The 14,061-nt window shown below is 35.0% G+C and overlaps 1 protein-coding gene across 2 annotated transcripts in view; it reads right to left on the bottom strand.

Annotated features, from left to right (window-relative positions):
- Positions 1-395: 395 nt before the first annotated feature.
- The window catches only part of SEC24B (SEC24 homolog B, COPII component), a 31,724-nt gene continuing 18,058 nt past the window's right edge, over positions 396-14,061 (bottom strand). For both annotated transcript variants that reach the window (XM_026698220.2, XM_026698218.2), the window contains 12 exons: positions 13,832-13,887; positions 13,057-13,263; positions 10,724-10,847; positions 9,593-9,751; positions 8,571-8,744; positions 8,255-8,365; positions 7,228-7,403; positions 6,703-6,840; positions 5,206-5,310; positions 4,925-5,017; positions 4,540-4,643; positions 396-4,169 (listed from right to left, as the gene is read on the bottom strand). In XM_026698220.2, coding sequence (XP_026554005.2) covers positions 4,055-4,169; positions 4,540-4,643; positions 4,925-5,017; positions 5,206-5,310; positions 6,703-6,840; positions 7,228-7,403; positions 8,255-8,365; positions 8,571-8,744; positions 9,593-9,751; positions 10,724-10,847; positions 13,057-13,263; positions 13,832-13,887 — 1,562 coding nt within the window. In that variant the 3' untranslated portion in view covers positions 396-4,054. The remainder of the gene's footprint in view (positions 4,170-4,539; positions 4,644-4,924; positions 5,018-5,205; positions 5,311-6,702; positions 6,841-7,227; positions 7,404-8,254; positions 8,366-8,570; positions 8,745-9,592; positions 9,752-10,723; positions 10,848-13,056; positions 13,264-13,831; positions 13,888-14,061) is intronic.

The following is a 14,061-nucleotide window of genomic DNA, read 5'->3' as shown; positions in this document are numbered from 1 at the left end:
TGTCATATATTATGTTTATCTACATGAAACATCTCAGATCAAAATGTAGATACATATAGTCTATAGACGGCTTCTGATAACCAAACATACCCACAAAATTCCAAATATGCCTACTAACTCCAAAAACATTATAGAGGTAGGTTGGCGTTGTACTTTTGGCTGGAATTCTTAACTAAACAACACATCTGATGAACAGAGTGGCACATAGGGTTCCACTTATTATTATATATCTTTGTTCTTGATCCACTAGAATATGCACTAGTTAGAACTGGACCAGGAAAACCAGAAGATACATACCCATTTAACTATACAACACATTGCTGACTTTGGATCGGACATTTTCGACTTAAAAAACATGCATACTTCAAACTCTTGGAAAAAGACAATAGATAAGCGGCATTTAAGATTCTCTTTAATATACAAGCTTAACCCTTCTACTTGTCTCAATACAGGGAATAAAGTCAATAGCTCAGTTCAGCCTGAATATCTATACTTGTATCTCCATTTTGAGACTTGCAAAAATTTCACACATGGCTTGCCAAGGATACATACTTTTCAAACACAAAAAAATGAGATTTTACCATTAACATACAATTATTACTATAAATTCCTTTACGTCTAAATAGACATGTGTAATATGATGACAGCCCTCCATTTTGCCAGCCATACATCAGTAAAACCAATACATTTGGATTTAGTAAATTTTTCTACCTTCTTTCAATGAGCCTAAACTAGCTCGAGCTTAATGAACTTCAGCTAAGAATTCTTTCAAATACTGCTTATGTAATTTCTCTAAATACATAAAGTCTAGTAAGTTAAACAAGCTAAAAAGCCCCTGCTTTCCTGCCCTATCTGAATGTATTCACTGCATGCCACTACAAAGCATAAATTCACCGTCTCAATCACAATGATTCAGAGGCAATAGAACTGATAACTCCTATGGTAGCTAGCAGGATAAACTACTTTCCTGGCTCTTTTATGCACTGATTCACATTTACAATTTTAGCAAAAAATACAGTGCTAGCATGAAGATTATACAGATGAAATGATCTGAACAGATAACATTATCAATGCTAAATTCAAATCCAGCAAGAATTCATCAAGTACAGAACCTTTTAGAAAAGGGTTTATAAAGGGTTTCAAAATTATATTTAAGGCAGTGGCTATTGCACATAGATACATGAAATTAGCCCATAACTAACCCATTAACCATAAATCAACCATACAGGTTGGGTGTGCATAGTCTACTGGGCAATCAGATTTTAGTCCAGGGCATGCTTCAAAATGGAAACCAACGGGTTGATAGTCAATCACCATTCTCCACTTTCATCTGTTCAAGCTGTGGAATATTTTAATCAAATATTTGTTTAGCACAGCTGTTCCCAACCTTTCCAGCTTGGCAGCCCAGCCCGGGGCAGAGGGTGAGGTATGAGTGGCAGGCACATGAGTGCAGATATATGTGTGCAAGCAGCAACCGTGTGCGCCCTCTACTTGCGCAAATGGAGCTCTGTGCACAAGCAGAGGGTGCTTGCACTCATGTGCAAAATTCTAGCTATGCAAGCCCGGGGGCGGGGCTTGTGCTTGCATGTGAAGGTCCATTCATGTGAGTGGAGGGCATTTGTGCCCAAAGCTCCATTTGCACAAATGCAGCTTCATGCACAAGCACTCTCTACTCGCGCAATGGAGCTTCACATGCACACATGTGCCAATCTCTCCCACTGCCCAGTTTTGAACAGGCTGCAACCCAGTAGTGGGCCATGGGCCAGAGGTTGGGGACACCTAGTTTAGCAGTTATGGAGAAAGTTGAAACATTGACTTGAGATACTTACCAAAACTATCACAGACTTTTCATCTTCTCTGCATAACTCCCTAAGAACCAGTCAAAGTGGTAAAAGAAATTGCATAAACAGAATTGAGGCAACAGGTCTATAGAATTAAATGACGAGCTACTACCACTGAATTCTATGGAGTAATTTTTTTTCCTGAGTAGAATATGGTATAAGATATAGGACTGCACAATAAATAAAACTAAAATATTCTATCAATTTTCTCTTTTTTAATGTTTAATTACAACGCATTGAATGATCTTTATTTGTAGAAACCCTTACAATTTATGATGCTGAATTTCAGCTAGTAACTGTAGCACTTACCTGAACTCACCCATCTTTATATTTTTGGTTATACTGAACTATGAGGAAGGATTACAAGTGCTAAATATTTTCCATCTAAGAGGCAGCAAACACCTTATCCAAAGCAAAATACTGCTCAAGTATACTTTTCATGACAATTTTTATATATAAAATATAGAAGAATAAAACTTTTAAGTATTGTTTTACAGATTCATCTACCATACATCATGGCTTTGGATGTTTCTGAATATTCAGTACTAAGCTCCACAAGAATTTTTTTCAAAAAATAATTGTTAAAATCACACTTAGTGCATCTAACACATTTATGGTTCCATATAACATACATTTTCAGTCAATATATTTACCAATATTTGAGGCATTATATCTCTTCAAAACATGAATTATTTATGTTTAAAGTATTAGGTGTATGCTTCTTATTCTGATGCAGCATACTTTGATAGATACCTAAAATATGCCACAAACAGACGAAGCAGTTGATTTTTTTTTTCTGAGAAATCCTTTGGCATGCTTTAGTAAAAGTAACTGAAAATGTAGTATCCGGGCTACTTATTCATAAAACCAAAAATAAAAAGTAATTTTAACAACTTTGCTGCATAAGCACATTGTTACAAGTAGAAACATACTGGGACATAGATATTTCTCAGAATATATTAGTGCTTGTTATCTGTTTTCTTTTTTAAAAAGAGCTCATTTTAAAAATAAAATTTCATTCTATAGCTCTACTTATTTTTAAGAAATGAATGCAAATGTGTAATCAAAAGCCCTATTTAGACTTTATGTGCACAAAAGTTTTAACTTAAAAAAAAAGAAAAGAAAAATGCGAGCAAATACTTGGATCACCTGCTGGAGAAACATCCATTTTTAAGTTCAATTGGGTTGAATGGGATGAGAAAACAAAGAATCCAGCACCCTAACATGTTGCAAAAAATACGTAAAGTAATCTAAGGCTAAAAGACACTAGCTGCCACTAGTTAGTGTCACAAGCAAATATATCTCTAATCAAAATTCCAACCTGAATTCGATATTCCCACTAGCCACTTTTCTGGAGACCTATAAAGTAATAAACATTCTTTAATACAGCAAGACAAATTTGGTATTAGTGTTTAAAATGCAGTAATCACAGAGATAAAAACACATGATCAAGCAAATACTTTTAATTAGCTGATCATAAATAAATCCACATAAAAGGACCAATTAAATGGGTTACAAAGTTGCATTTTCCTATGTGGATTCAAATCTATTTTAATATGCACTAGCCAACTCTTATTGTTTAACCGAGATAGTGGTTTGTAACTGACCTACCAGCACCACAGCCACCAAGCAATTCATACTCCCTTAAAAAAAAATTTTTTTTTACAAATGTTAACACTTCTGTACATTATACATATTTCTACAATTTTGTAAGTTGTATTAAAATTGTATATATTCTTCACAGAGAAAATGGTTAAGCTTTCAAAAGTGAATTATCTCTTTTACAAATTGATAAAAACAACATGGAGTACTGCCTTTTGGCATCTCTGCTGGAGATCATCTGGAAAGGCTGTTAAATGTTGAGATGCTGAAAAAGACTCTCTCTGATTTTAGATTTCATTAATAAATACTGCCACATATGATCACCAGCTTGAAATAAGGAGAAACACCATAGTGTTGCACTACTGGAAATGCATATAAAACCAACTGAAAACATACTACTACTATTGTGTCATGTCCATCATTTTTTATAACAAAGCAGAATTGTAAAATTCATCTGGCAATGTGTATTTTGTCCTTTCACAACTGAAAGTCTTTGTATATGGATACTGAAGATCTATATTTGGTTTTAATCACTTCCAGTGTGCTTCGCTGACAGGTACATTTGGATAAAAAGTCCATAAAGGGATTTTCCCCCTTCTGTTTGTTTCCTCTCACTTACAAATTTGTTGTTGAATGTGAAGCAAAAATTCATAGTAAGAAAATGCAGCCTCTGTCTTGTCTTCAATTAACTGCTGAAGAAAGTCTGTCTTCGCTGGGCTTTCATCCCTGAAACATGGAGGAAAAAATAAAAATTGTCTGTAGGAATTGATTAATTGATAAAAATATGCTGGGTAAATATTCTGAAACATCCCAGTGTCATTTCTGTTGTGCCCACTAACCTCTCTCATTTTTTACCTACTGTTCTCAAGTCCTCATAACAGCTTTCTTTCAAATGTACCAACTCAGGAAATATTTGGCCAATTATTTTATTGTAAACAATAAGATGATTTATAAACTTGCCAAGTAGTTACAGATTTAAACAAGGATCGCATTCCTGAACACATTCTTTTAAAAAAACCTATTCAAAGGACAGTTTGCCAGAAACCTATTTCTTATAAGTGATGTTGCCTTTTGGATGCTGTATATGAATACTTACTTAATTACTTGAAGTACTGGGTTTAAAGATTTACTATCCTTCAGCCAAGTTATAAAGGACCTGGTTCGCTCTGAAGAAATATTATCTAATTCTGGAAGCTGTGTCTAGAAAAATGCAATATGGTAAAATTAAACACTTATAATATGCTGTTGTATTAGATATTCAAAACAGCATCAGTGACATTTTTATTACACTTTCAGAATCTTATTTTTCATCTTTCTATAAACAAAGTTCTGAGAGAACTGTCTACATCATAAGTAAGAAAATAAATAATAAAGATGGGATCAAAATCAGGCAAGTTCTAATAAGGACTGAGAACTACTTTATATCCAGGCCTATAGCCTCATCTTTGGGAGTATTAGCTGGATTTAAAATAAGTCCTTACCAGTTTTTGAGGTACTGACAAATAATTTGGATATCCAAGCACATCTTTAATGAAGTTATTATCACAACTTCTTCCAACCCAAATGTAGAGGATCTAGAACGTGTTAGAAACAAAGAAATTAAAATATACATTTTTCTTTTGATAACATATGAAGTCATCAAGATTTTATTGGGATAAAATAATCCTTAAAACTGATTTAAAGACACAATACAATGAGCAGACGAGCAAAAGAAACTGCTGTATCAAACAGATGAAAAATAATGTTTAAATGGGCAACTCACCAAGCCACAATCCATAAGAAAAGCTCCTTCCCTTGTCAACTTCTCAGCAGACAGTCGTTGAAGAGGGGGCTGGGGTACAACTCTGTCATTGACATGTATTGCACCCTAAAATAGGATAATACAATTAAACTCACAGTGTAATTTAGTCCCATTCTAATAATTCAGTATTGGGACAATGTGTGTTCATCCAAAGTCCCGTCCCCCTCCAAAACCACAAAATCTTACTCTTTAACCCATGCTGAGCTTTTGTATGGCTGATTTTTTTTTTTGCACCAATGAACTTCAAAATGAATTTTAGCTTTGTTTGCTATTGTAGTTGTAAAGCATAAGACAACAACTGTGGGAGATCTAGGGGAGGGAGTGGATTTAAATGTGTCATTAGCTTAGAGTTCTTATATTGCCACAAACAATCCTAGTCCAGTCCCTCCCCTCCTTAAATTCTCTCAGCTCTTATCTAGAACCAATTCAGTGCTGACCATTAGTTGACTAGATTCTTGTGCACAGGCTTGAATAAACCTTCTGTGCTGCAATTTAACATATAGCCCTGACCCTTTGCATCCGACAACTGCAGTGGTGGGTTGTTGTTGTTTTGCCATTATGTTATAGTGTTGCACTTATAGCTGCAAGGCATTTTCATTTCTGAAGCAGTTAACAAAAAAGAAACAGCAAAATTTAAGCCTGCTTGCCTGCCTGACTTATTTTTGGGCATAAATATATTGTTAAATTTAAATGAGAAAAAATACTAATGAGATTAGTTCTTTTTTTTCTGGTCATGTGTTGATTGATTGCCTTGGGAATTATTTAAATAATTAAATAATTAAAAAGGTACTTTACTGAATAAAGAACTCCAGGATCTTTTTTGTTAATTGATTTTTACAGTTAAATTGGTAAGAGATCTGTGTTTCCACTGTTTCCTATAGATTTTAACAATTAACATGGAGGACAATTACCCACAGGATGAAAGGTTATGAGCAACAAATGCTTGCCTACTTTTGGAGTCCTCAAATAAACAAAAAACAAAAACAAAATGAGGAACAAGGAACTTGTTTTGAGTTTCTATTTTTTCCTATGACTAAAATATTGGAAATATTCTACATTTTTTCCTCCTCAAATACAGACCACTCAAATAATTGCAAGCTTGTTGTACTATAATACAGACAACTCAAAATTATTTTATTTTATTCTAAGCAGAAAGTAAAGTACATTTTTTTGTTTCAACCATAATCCTAATTTTAAAAAATCTAGGTTGTGCACTAGAAACAACTTTTAAGTTTAAAACCAGTGCTTTGAGTTATGCTACAAAATACGCTGAGTCAATCAATGCAAGTCTTCAAGATTAGGTGAAAAATTAGCTAATTTATTAGTGTTACAGTGGAACGTAAGATGTGAATACAGCTGCCCAAAATACTACTAGAATAAAGATAGCAGTGGGCAGACTACCTCTATTTAGTAGAGATAACAATTATACATTACACACACACACACACACACATATACCTCATCAGTAAGCTTGTCTATCCTATATAAATTGGGGTAGATTATCTTCATCAAATGAACCAGAGGCTGACTTTTTATTTGGCACATAGCAAATATGCGATCATCCAGACGTGTACTTGTGCCCGTTCTAAAAGCTTTCTGTAAAAAAAATGAGAAGAAAAATGTTGTGTTTTTATCGTAGGTTGGCTAGGAACATCTAAATGAATAACTGCCTGGCAGAATATTTTCCCAATTAAGTGGCAGATATATAATACAAAATTTTAAATATTTCTTGGCTGCTATTATAAAACAGTGTAAACATTGATTACACGTAGTTTTGATGAGTAGCAATAGCATTTTTATATATCTTTAGAGATTATGAAAGCTAAGCAAATTGATGTACATTATTCATTCTACACTACAATAAAGCCCACCAAAATTTCAAAGATATGGTATTCCATCTATTCATCTGTATGTCATCACATTTCTGTAATCAAAACAGATTTTAACATTGATTTTTCAATTGCTATTTATCAGAGGTTATACCTGTTTAAAAAGAGCCAAAATATACAGAGGGAACAGCCTGAGAGAATATGGAGCAATCAAAGAAGATTGTTGGAGGTTTGATGCTGTTGACATATATGCAGACAGCGAATCTACGACCGCATTGGTTAAAGCATCTCTAGCATCTGACAAACTTGATGAAACAGATCGATCCACAGCTGTGGAAAATGTAGTAGCAATTGTGAAGGAACCACATTTAAAGAGGCAAAGAAAGTACAACAGTACAATGATTAATATTCTGCTAGCACATTTTCAATTTGCTAGATAGATTTGAATATATTAAACATCAGTGTTGATCTGGAATACAGTAAACAAAACTAAATTATATTGCATTAAAGGAAACACACCTCATATCTCATAATTATCTAAAAGCCTTTTAGAGAAAAGAAAAAGGCCTACAAATGATAAATTGTAATTTATTTTTATCTTACTTAGCAGTAAAATAAAATTTGAAGCTATAAACTCTCTATCAGTATGTTGCAGTTGATAAAGTAATTGTTTAGCATAGCATGTTATATTCACTGGATCTGTTCTCTGCATGCATTTACAGGAAGTGTTACTTACCACACACATTCAAGATGATGAGCAATTAATTAAGTTACCAACAGTTATTCTCTAACTGCAAACTAAATATTGTCTTTTTATAATTTAAAGCAGTGGCATCTATTTATTACATCTATAGTAATCAACCAATTTCCATCCCCAGGAATCCCTCTGAAACACCTGGATGGTGGAAGAAGTTGTACCCAGGGCTAAGGAATAACAGTTCTCTAACCATGCCGGATGTTTAGAGCACTTATAACAGTTTTCAATATCAACTTGTTCCCCAGCCACTCCTCAAGTTTGGGTTTATTTCTGTCTGATATATATAGTGATCATAATATCACTGACTGTGAATGCAGCCCCTGTAATCACATGGCAGGGCAGAAGAAGAGTGTCTTCCCATTGCTTACCCATGTGTTTATAATTGCAAAAAATTGTGATATTTGAGCATTTATTTTCAACTTACCCATATTAGCTAGGAGGCATATAATTGCTTGTACATCTGCTCCAGCATAAACATCCATCAAGGAAGTCACTACGGGCAAACAAAGTGTATGTACCCTAATTCTCCGTTCACCTGTATTAGGATCCAACCACACAGTGATAAATATGCAGTGTTTATTTCTGATCCAATTGTTTTTAATATATATTTACAAATGACATAAGGGCAATATGCCAGCTATTTCGAATCAAAGGGAACACTTGTTTCTAAGTGATCAGCCTTTATTTTTGTCTTTTTCTATAGAAAGATATTAGCAATTATTATCCTTCTCTAAAATTACCTTTGCTGGAAGTATACAAAAGTGCTGTTTGAAAACAAACTAGTGATGTATCTGTAAGATTTTCTTCAATGGACATTTGCACTGCAAATCCAGCATCAGGATTTACGTTTGCAAGTGACAACAAATCAGTAGATCGCACAAAAAAGTTACCATGAAAAGTATGAATAGAAAGCCCTAGAAGAAGAAGAAAAAAGCAAAGTTTCAGTTAACATTCCAGTAACAAAGACTGATGATAAATATACCTATTAGCATTGGCACATTAACTGAGTTTAATGATGCTTTCTCTTTAGAGAGAGTAAACTACAGACTACAAAGCCACATTTGAAGACAGAATGTGTACTGGTGCTAGGAAACATTTGGGTCATTTAACACATTTGTTTCCTCTGCCCTTCCCCCCTCATCCCCTCACCCCCATCCACCTCAGGCATGAGAGAAAAGAATTTACAAGAAATTGTAGAGACTGGGAGCAGTAATGGGAAAAATGGTGCGAAACAATAAATGACCCCACCCTCCAAAAATCTCCTTGCAAACTTTATAAACTTTTGCCTTGATTCCAAAAATGATTAAAAAGTCTGAAAAAAAATACTCTCAAATATAGTCCAATTGGTAGAAGAATCATCATAATCAAGATAAGGATGCACCAATCATCATAAGTCTTCTTTTACAGAAGTGATGGAATAACTCTAAACTATCAGAAAAGCACTTGGTTCCAGGTTAAGGAATTAATTTGTCTGAGTGACTATGAACCATTTTTAATACACACTCTGAATGATACTGGCATATTCAAACTACCGGTGTCTCTTCGAAAATAAGACCGAGTGCTCCAAAATGCGCATTAGGTCTTATTTTCAGAGAAATATGGTGCTAAATGCACCTATCTGGCCGATGATCTTAACTGGGGCTTATTTTAGGGGTAGGGCTTATATTACGAGCATCCTGAAAAATCATGATAGGACTTATTTTCCAGTTGGGTCTTATTTTTGGGAAAACACAGTAAATTTAATTTAAAATCTAGATGATACCTTTTGTACATCTTATTCTCATTACAGCTTCAAATCCAATCTTTCGTGTAAAGTATCTTTTAAGATCTTTTTGCAGTTTTTCTGTTTGAACAGGGTTGTGGATATGATGGAAAGATGGGTAATAATAGACGCATCCAGCAGAATATTTGGACATGCAAGCTTTAGGGGAGGATTGAAAAAATGGTTAATATCCAGTCAATACAGGCAGCACATATTTTATTTTTAAAACAAATATTCATCATCTGAAAAACAGAAAACAATACTTTTCTAATATTTATAGGAAGCATTCTAGCATCTTATATTGCTCTTAACAATGCAAGCCTTTATCTGAAGAAAACCAGATGAAGACTTTTGATATAACATATAAAACCACAGTTAAGAACTATTGCAAGGAACAAACTTCATAATGATGATATCAATGGCGCCCATTTTAATTCTTGTACCATTTCTTAGATGTTTCATAATGCATTTTTCCTTTGTACTTTAAAAAAAATCAGAAGTATTACCATACACATTAGATACCAGCCGTGGGCAGTCTTTGAATCTAAGTGAGGAAGCTGTTCCAGAACTGGAATGGGCTGGTTTTATCTACTGCAGGTCCTGAAAGAACCCCAGTCACAAGGAAAGTTAATCTTTTAAAACACTGCCAGGTACAAGAAGCATGCTCAGTCCAGATCCAAAGTAACCCTTTAATCAATACCTGCTTAGCCTGATTGTTGTATCAACATAAAGGAAAAATTGTAAAGTACAGTAACAGCTTCGTTTACTATACGTTAGGTGTTTGTTCCAATTATTTATGATACTCATACACTGCCTTTTTTCCTAGGAATTCAAAATAGTTTACACAGTAGGGCATTTCACAACAAGTTTGCAGAATTATTATATGAGACATATCAGATGTGTGAGACAATCTACCAATACAGAAATCATATACAAAAAAAAAATGATTTAAAAGATGAGACAGCATCCCTTTATAATATTTCAATTTTTTATGTGATGTATAAACCACTTCTTTCAATGCATATATTTGAGCAAACCTGTTTTGGAACTTTATAATTTTTTTGACAAATTAACACTGAGGGTTCCTCAAAGTGTTAAAGTGTAAAGTAAATGCAAGTTCATAATCCTTACCAAGAGAAGCCAAATCAGAATACTGTGAACTTAAGAGGAACAAATCCACAGCTGTCTGCTGTCCTGAACAATCAAGTGCCAACTTTTTATAAAAATCTGTTGCAGGTCCAAGATGTTGAACAACCTAATGCAACAACAAAATGTAAGATTATTGATGCAATAGAACAAAATTATGTTTGTCTAAGCTGTATGCAAATTAAATACATTGTTAACATCTTATTGTTATGTATAAAGATAAAGGTTCTCCTCGCACATACGTGCTGATCGTTTCCAACTCTAGGGGGTGGTGCTCATCTCTGTTACAAAGCCAAAGAGCCAGTATTGTCTGAAGACATCTCCATGGTCATGTGGCCAGCATGACCAAATGCTGAAGGCACACGGTTACCTTCCCACCAAAATGGTCCCTATTTTTCTACTTGCATTTTTACATGCTTTCAAACTGCTAGGTTGACAGAAGCTGGGACAAGTAACGGGAGCTCACTCCATTACACCGTGCTAGGGATTCGAACCGCCAAACTGCTGACCTTTCTGATCGACAAGCTCAGCATCTTAGCCACAAAGCCACCCTGTTATGTATATATTTATTAAATTTTAAGGCATGCAACAGCTAAAGCTATATATAAATCTACAGAACTATAACATTATATATAAGTAAAATATAACCTATTATATTTCCTGATTTTAAAAAAATGTTTACTTTCATTTTATAATAACTAGAACTTATTATCGAGACAAGTCCTTCATTGAGTGAATTTCTTTGTGCTTAGGTCTAGGCAAAGCAACAGTGGAAATTCTTACTAAGGGCTTATTCTTCCCCTGTATTTACCCCAGGTTTTTTTTTTTAATTTATTTTTTAGTGTATGGAATGTGTTACCCAGGGATCACCGAGGTGGCTGCCTGCTTCTGTGAAAGGAATTTTGGGGGGTAGTGTTATCTTTACCAGTGGGACACCTGAATGCTGGTAGGCAATTAGGGAGGCTCCTTTCTTGTCCCTCCATGGATTTTTGCTCACGAGAATCCAGCCACCAACCTCAGCGGTGCGCAGACCCAGTGTCTTGCCACCACAGTCCCCAACCCAGGTATTAAATACGTTACTTATACTATATGATATTTTAAAAATAAGCTGAAAAATTAAGTTTAGATATCCAACCTACAGCAACAATTTAAGAAGTGAAGATATATAAACATAAATTATTGTTTTCCTCTTATCTGTATTTCTCAAGTCCATATTACCGCCATCTCATTCAAAATGATTCTGAGAGGTATATAATAAAATCTACAATTAAAATATTCTACAAAGCCAATTAAAAATAATAAACATGGATAAAACAAGGCCGTAAGAAGGGAGAGACTGCATATAATGCAGCTAACGGGTAGACTCCCTATTACCAGGCATCCCCAAGCTTGTTGAAATTTTTTTTTCCCGAGGACTTCCCAGAAAGCTATAAAGATCAGGGATAACTTTACATTGGGTAGGATGATGTTCCAGAGCAGGGGTCTCCAATCGTGGCAACTTTAAGACTTGTGGACTTCAACTCCCAGAGTTCCTCAGCCAGCAAAGCTAGCAAAGCTGGCTGAGGAACTCTGGGAGTTGAAGTCCACAAGTCTTAAAGTTGCCAAGGTTGGAGACTCCTGTTCCAGAGAGCACGTGTCATGGCAGAAAATAGTCAAATGGAACTCTTTTTGCAGATGGGACCCACAACGTTTTGCAGATGGGACCCAGCCTTTCCTGCCAGACCTGATGGGATGGGTAGATGTAATTGGGAAGAGGCAGTCCCTCAGATAACCTGGCCCACGGCATAAAAAAAAGTTTTAAAGGTCAAAAGTAGCACTTTGAAGTAGACCTGGAAAGAAGCTGGTAATCAGTACATGTAGTGTAAGATGTGTCCTTCTAGAGGCACACTTAAATTGTCTCTACAGCTGCAGTTTTGCACCAGCTGTATCTTCCCAATGCTCTTCATGTAGAGCACTTTGCAAAAGAAACCAATAGAATTTTCCAAGTTCTATATTGAAACCATTCGTATACTTTTTGAAAACTTACTTCACCTTCAAATACCTATGAACACTACGTAACATCTTCCTCCATGACTTTTTTGATCTGTTCAAATTATGTGATTAAATATATGATGTTATCAGTTTAGACCGGGCAGTAAAATAAGAAGGCAGGAACCACATTTGTAGATTCCAAGGTGTCATCAAGCATCACATACAGTTTGAACACTCAACATTTGGTTCGTTAAAATGACTATGGTGATTCTCAATGAGAGTGCCAGCTAATGTTTCTACCAAACACTTCCAGCCTGTCTAATTAATTCCTTATCTGAAACAAATACCTTGGTGCTTGATCTTTGATTAGGATCTTCCCGGGAGTGTAGGTATCCTGTGCCCACAGAAGGTAACTGTGTCTGAAACACAGTTACACGCCCACCAGTTGGAGACATCAGTTTAAAGGCAGCTTGAAGAGCTGGGCCTAATGCACTGTGTGTTTCTCTTGTGTAGGTAAACATACTTGGAAGCGCATTCAGTAAATCTTTAATCAGCTGGAAAATAAAATGAGCATGAACACTGAAATCTCAGCAATATTTTTAAAGCAATATTTTGAATATTGTATTATTCAATACAAGTCTAGATTTCCAAAAAGTCCATTTTCAGAGATGATCTATAAATCAGATTTTTCCAAATGAAATCTAAGATTTCCAAGAGCACAACACACACACACACATACTCATATGCACACGCACACACAGCCCTGTGGCACTCCCTCTAGGGTACACTGACCTATCTGTATAAATTTCATCTGTGCTACACCAGCTAGTCTTCTCTTTTCTCTTGAAATTATTTTAAATGAAGTTCTGAGTAGAGAATACATCTTATTTTATTTGATCAAAATCTCATCTGATTCTCTTAACTATACAGAATTGTAGAAAACGAAGGAAAAATGTATATTCTAAGTTCAAGATGAAAATATGGTTAGAAAGATGCAGGTCCTTTTAAGATGCCATCTTAATACCAACACTAATATGCTAAATTAATCAAAAGCAAAGAAGCTACTCATGAATCTCTTCAGTTTAATATTTATTGTTGTAAATGCTATTATATTTCTCTTACCTCTTTACTTTCATGCAGATTGACAAGTAGACAGTCAGGCATAGGCAGGAAAACATCTATGGAGAAGAAATGTTTCACTTTTGATTTCTTATGTTAATGTATTTTTTTTGTCTTTTAATGACCCCGTAATCCCTTTCAGGGTGGAGTCAGGGCAACTGAATGGAGCTGAGTGTTTACTGGCCAGATGCCCTTCCTTTCGCCAGAGTTTACAGCTGATATTTACTCATTGT

This window comes from Pseudonaja textilis, chromosome 6 (assembly GCF_049901715.1).
Source record: "Pseudonaja textilis isolate UNSWEBS1 chromosome 6, rPseTex1.2, whole genome shotgun sequence".
NCBI classification, from domain to species: Eukaryota; Metazoa; Chordata; class Lepidosauria; order Squamata; family Elapidae; genus Pseudonaja; species Pseudonaja textilis.
This window is presented reverse-complemented; position numbering and strand designations above follow the sequence as displayed.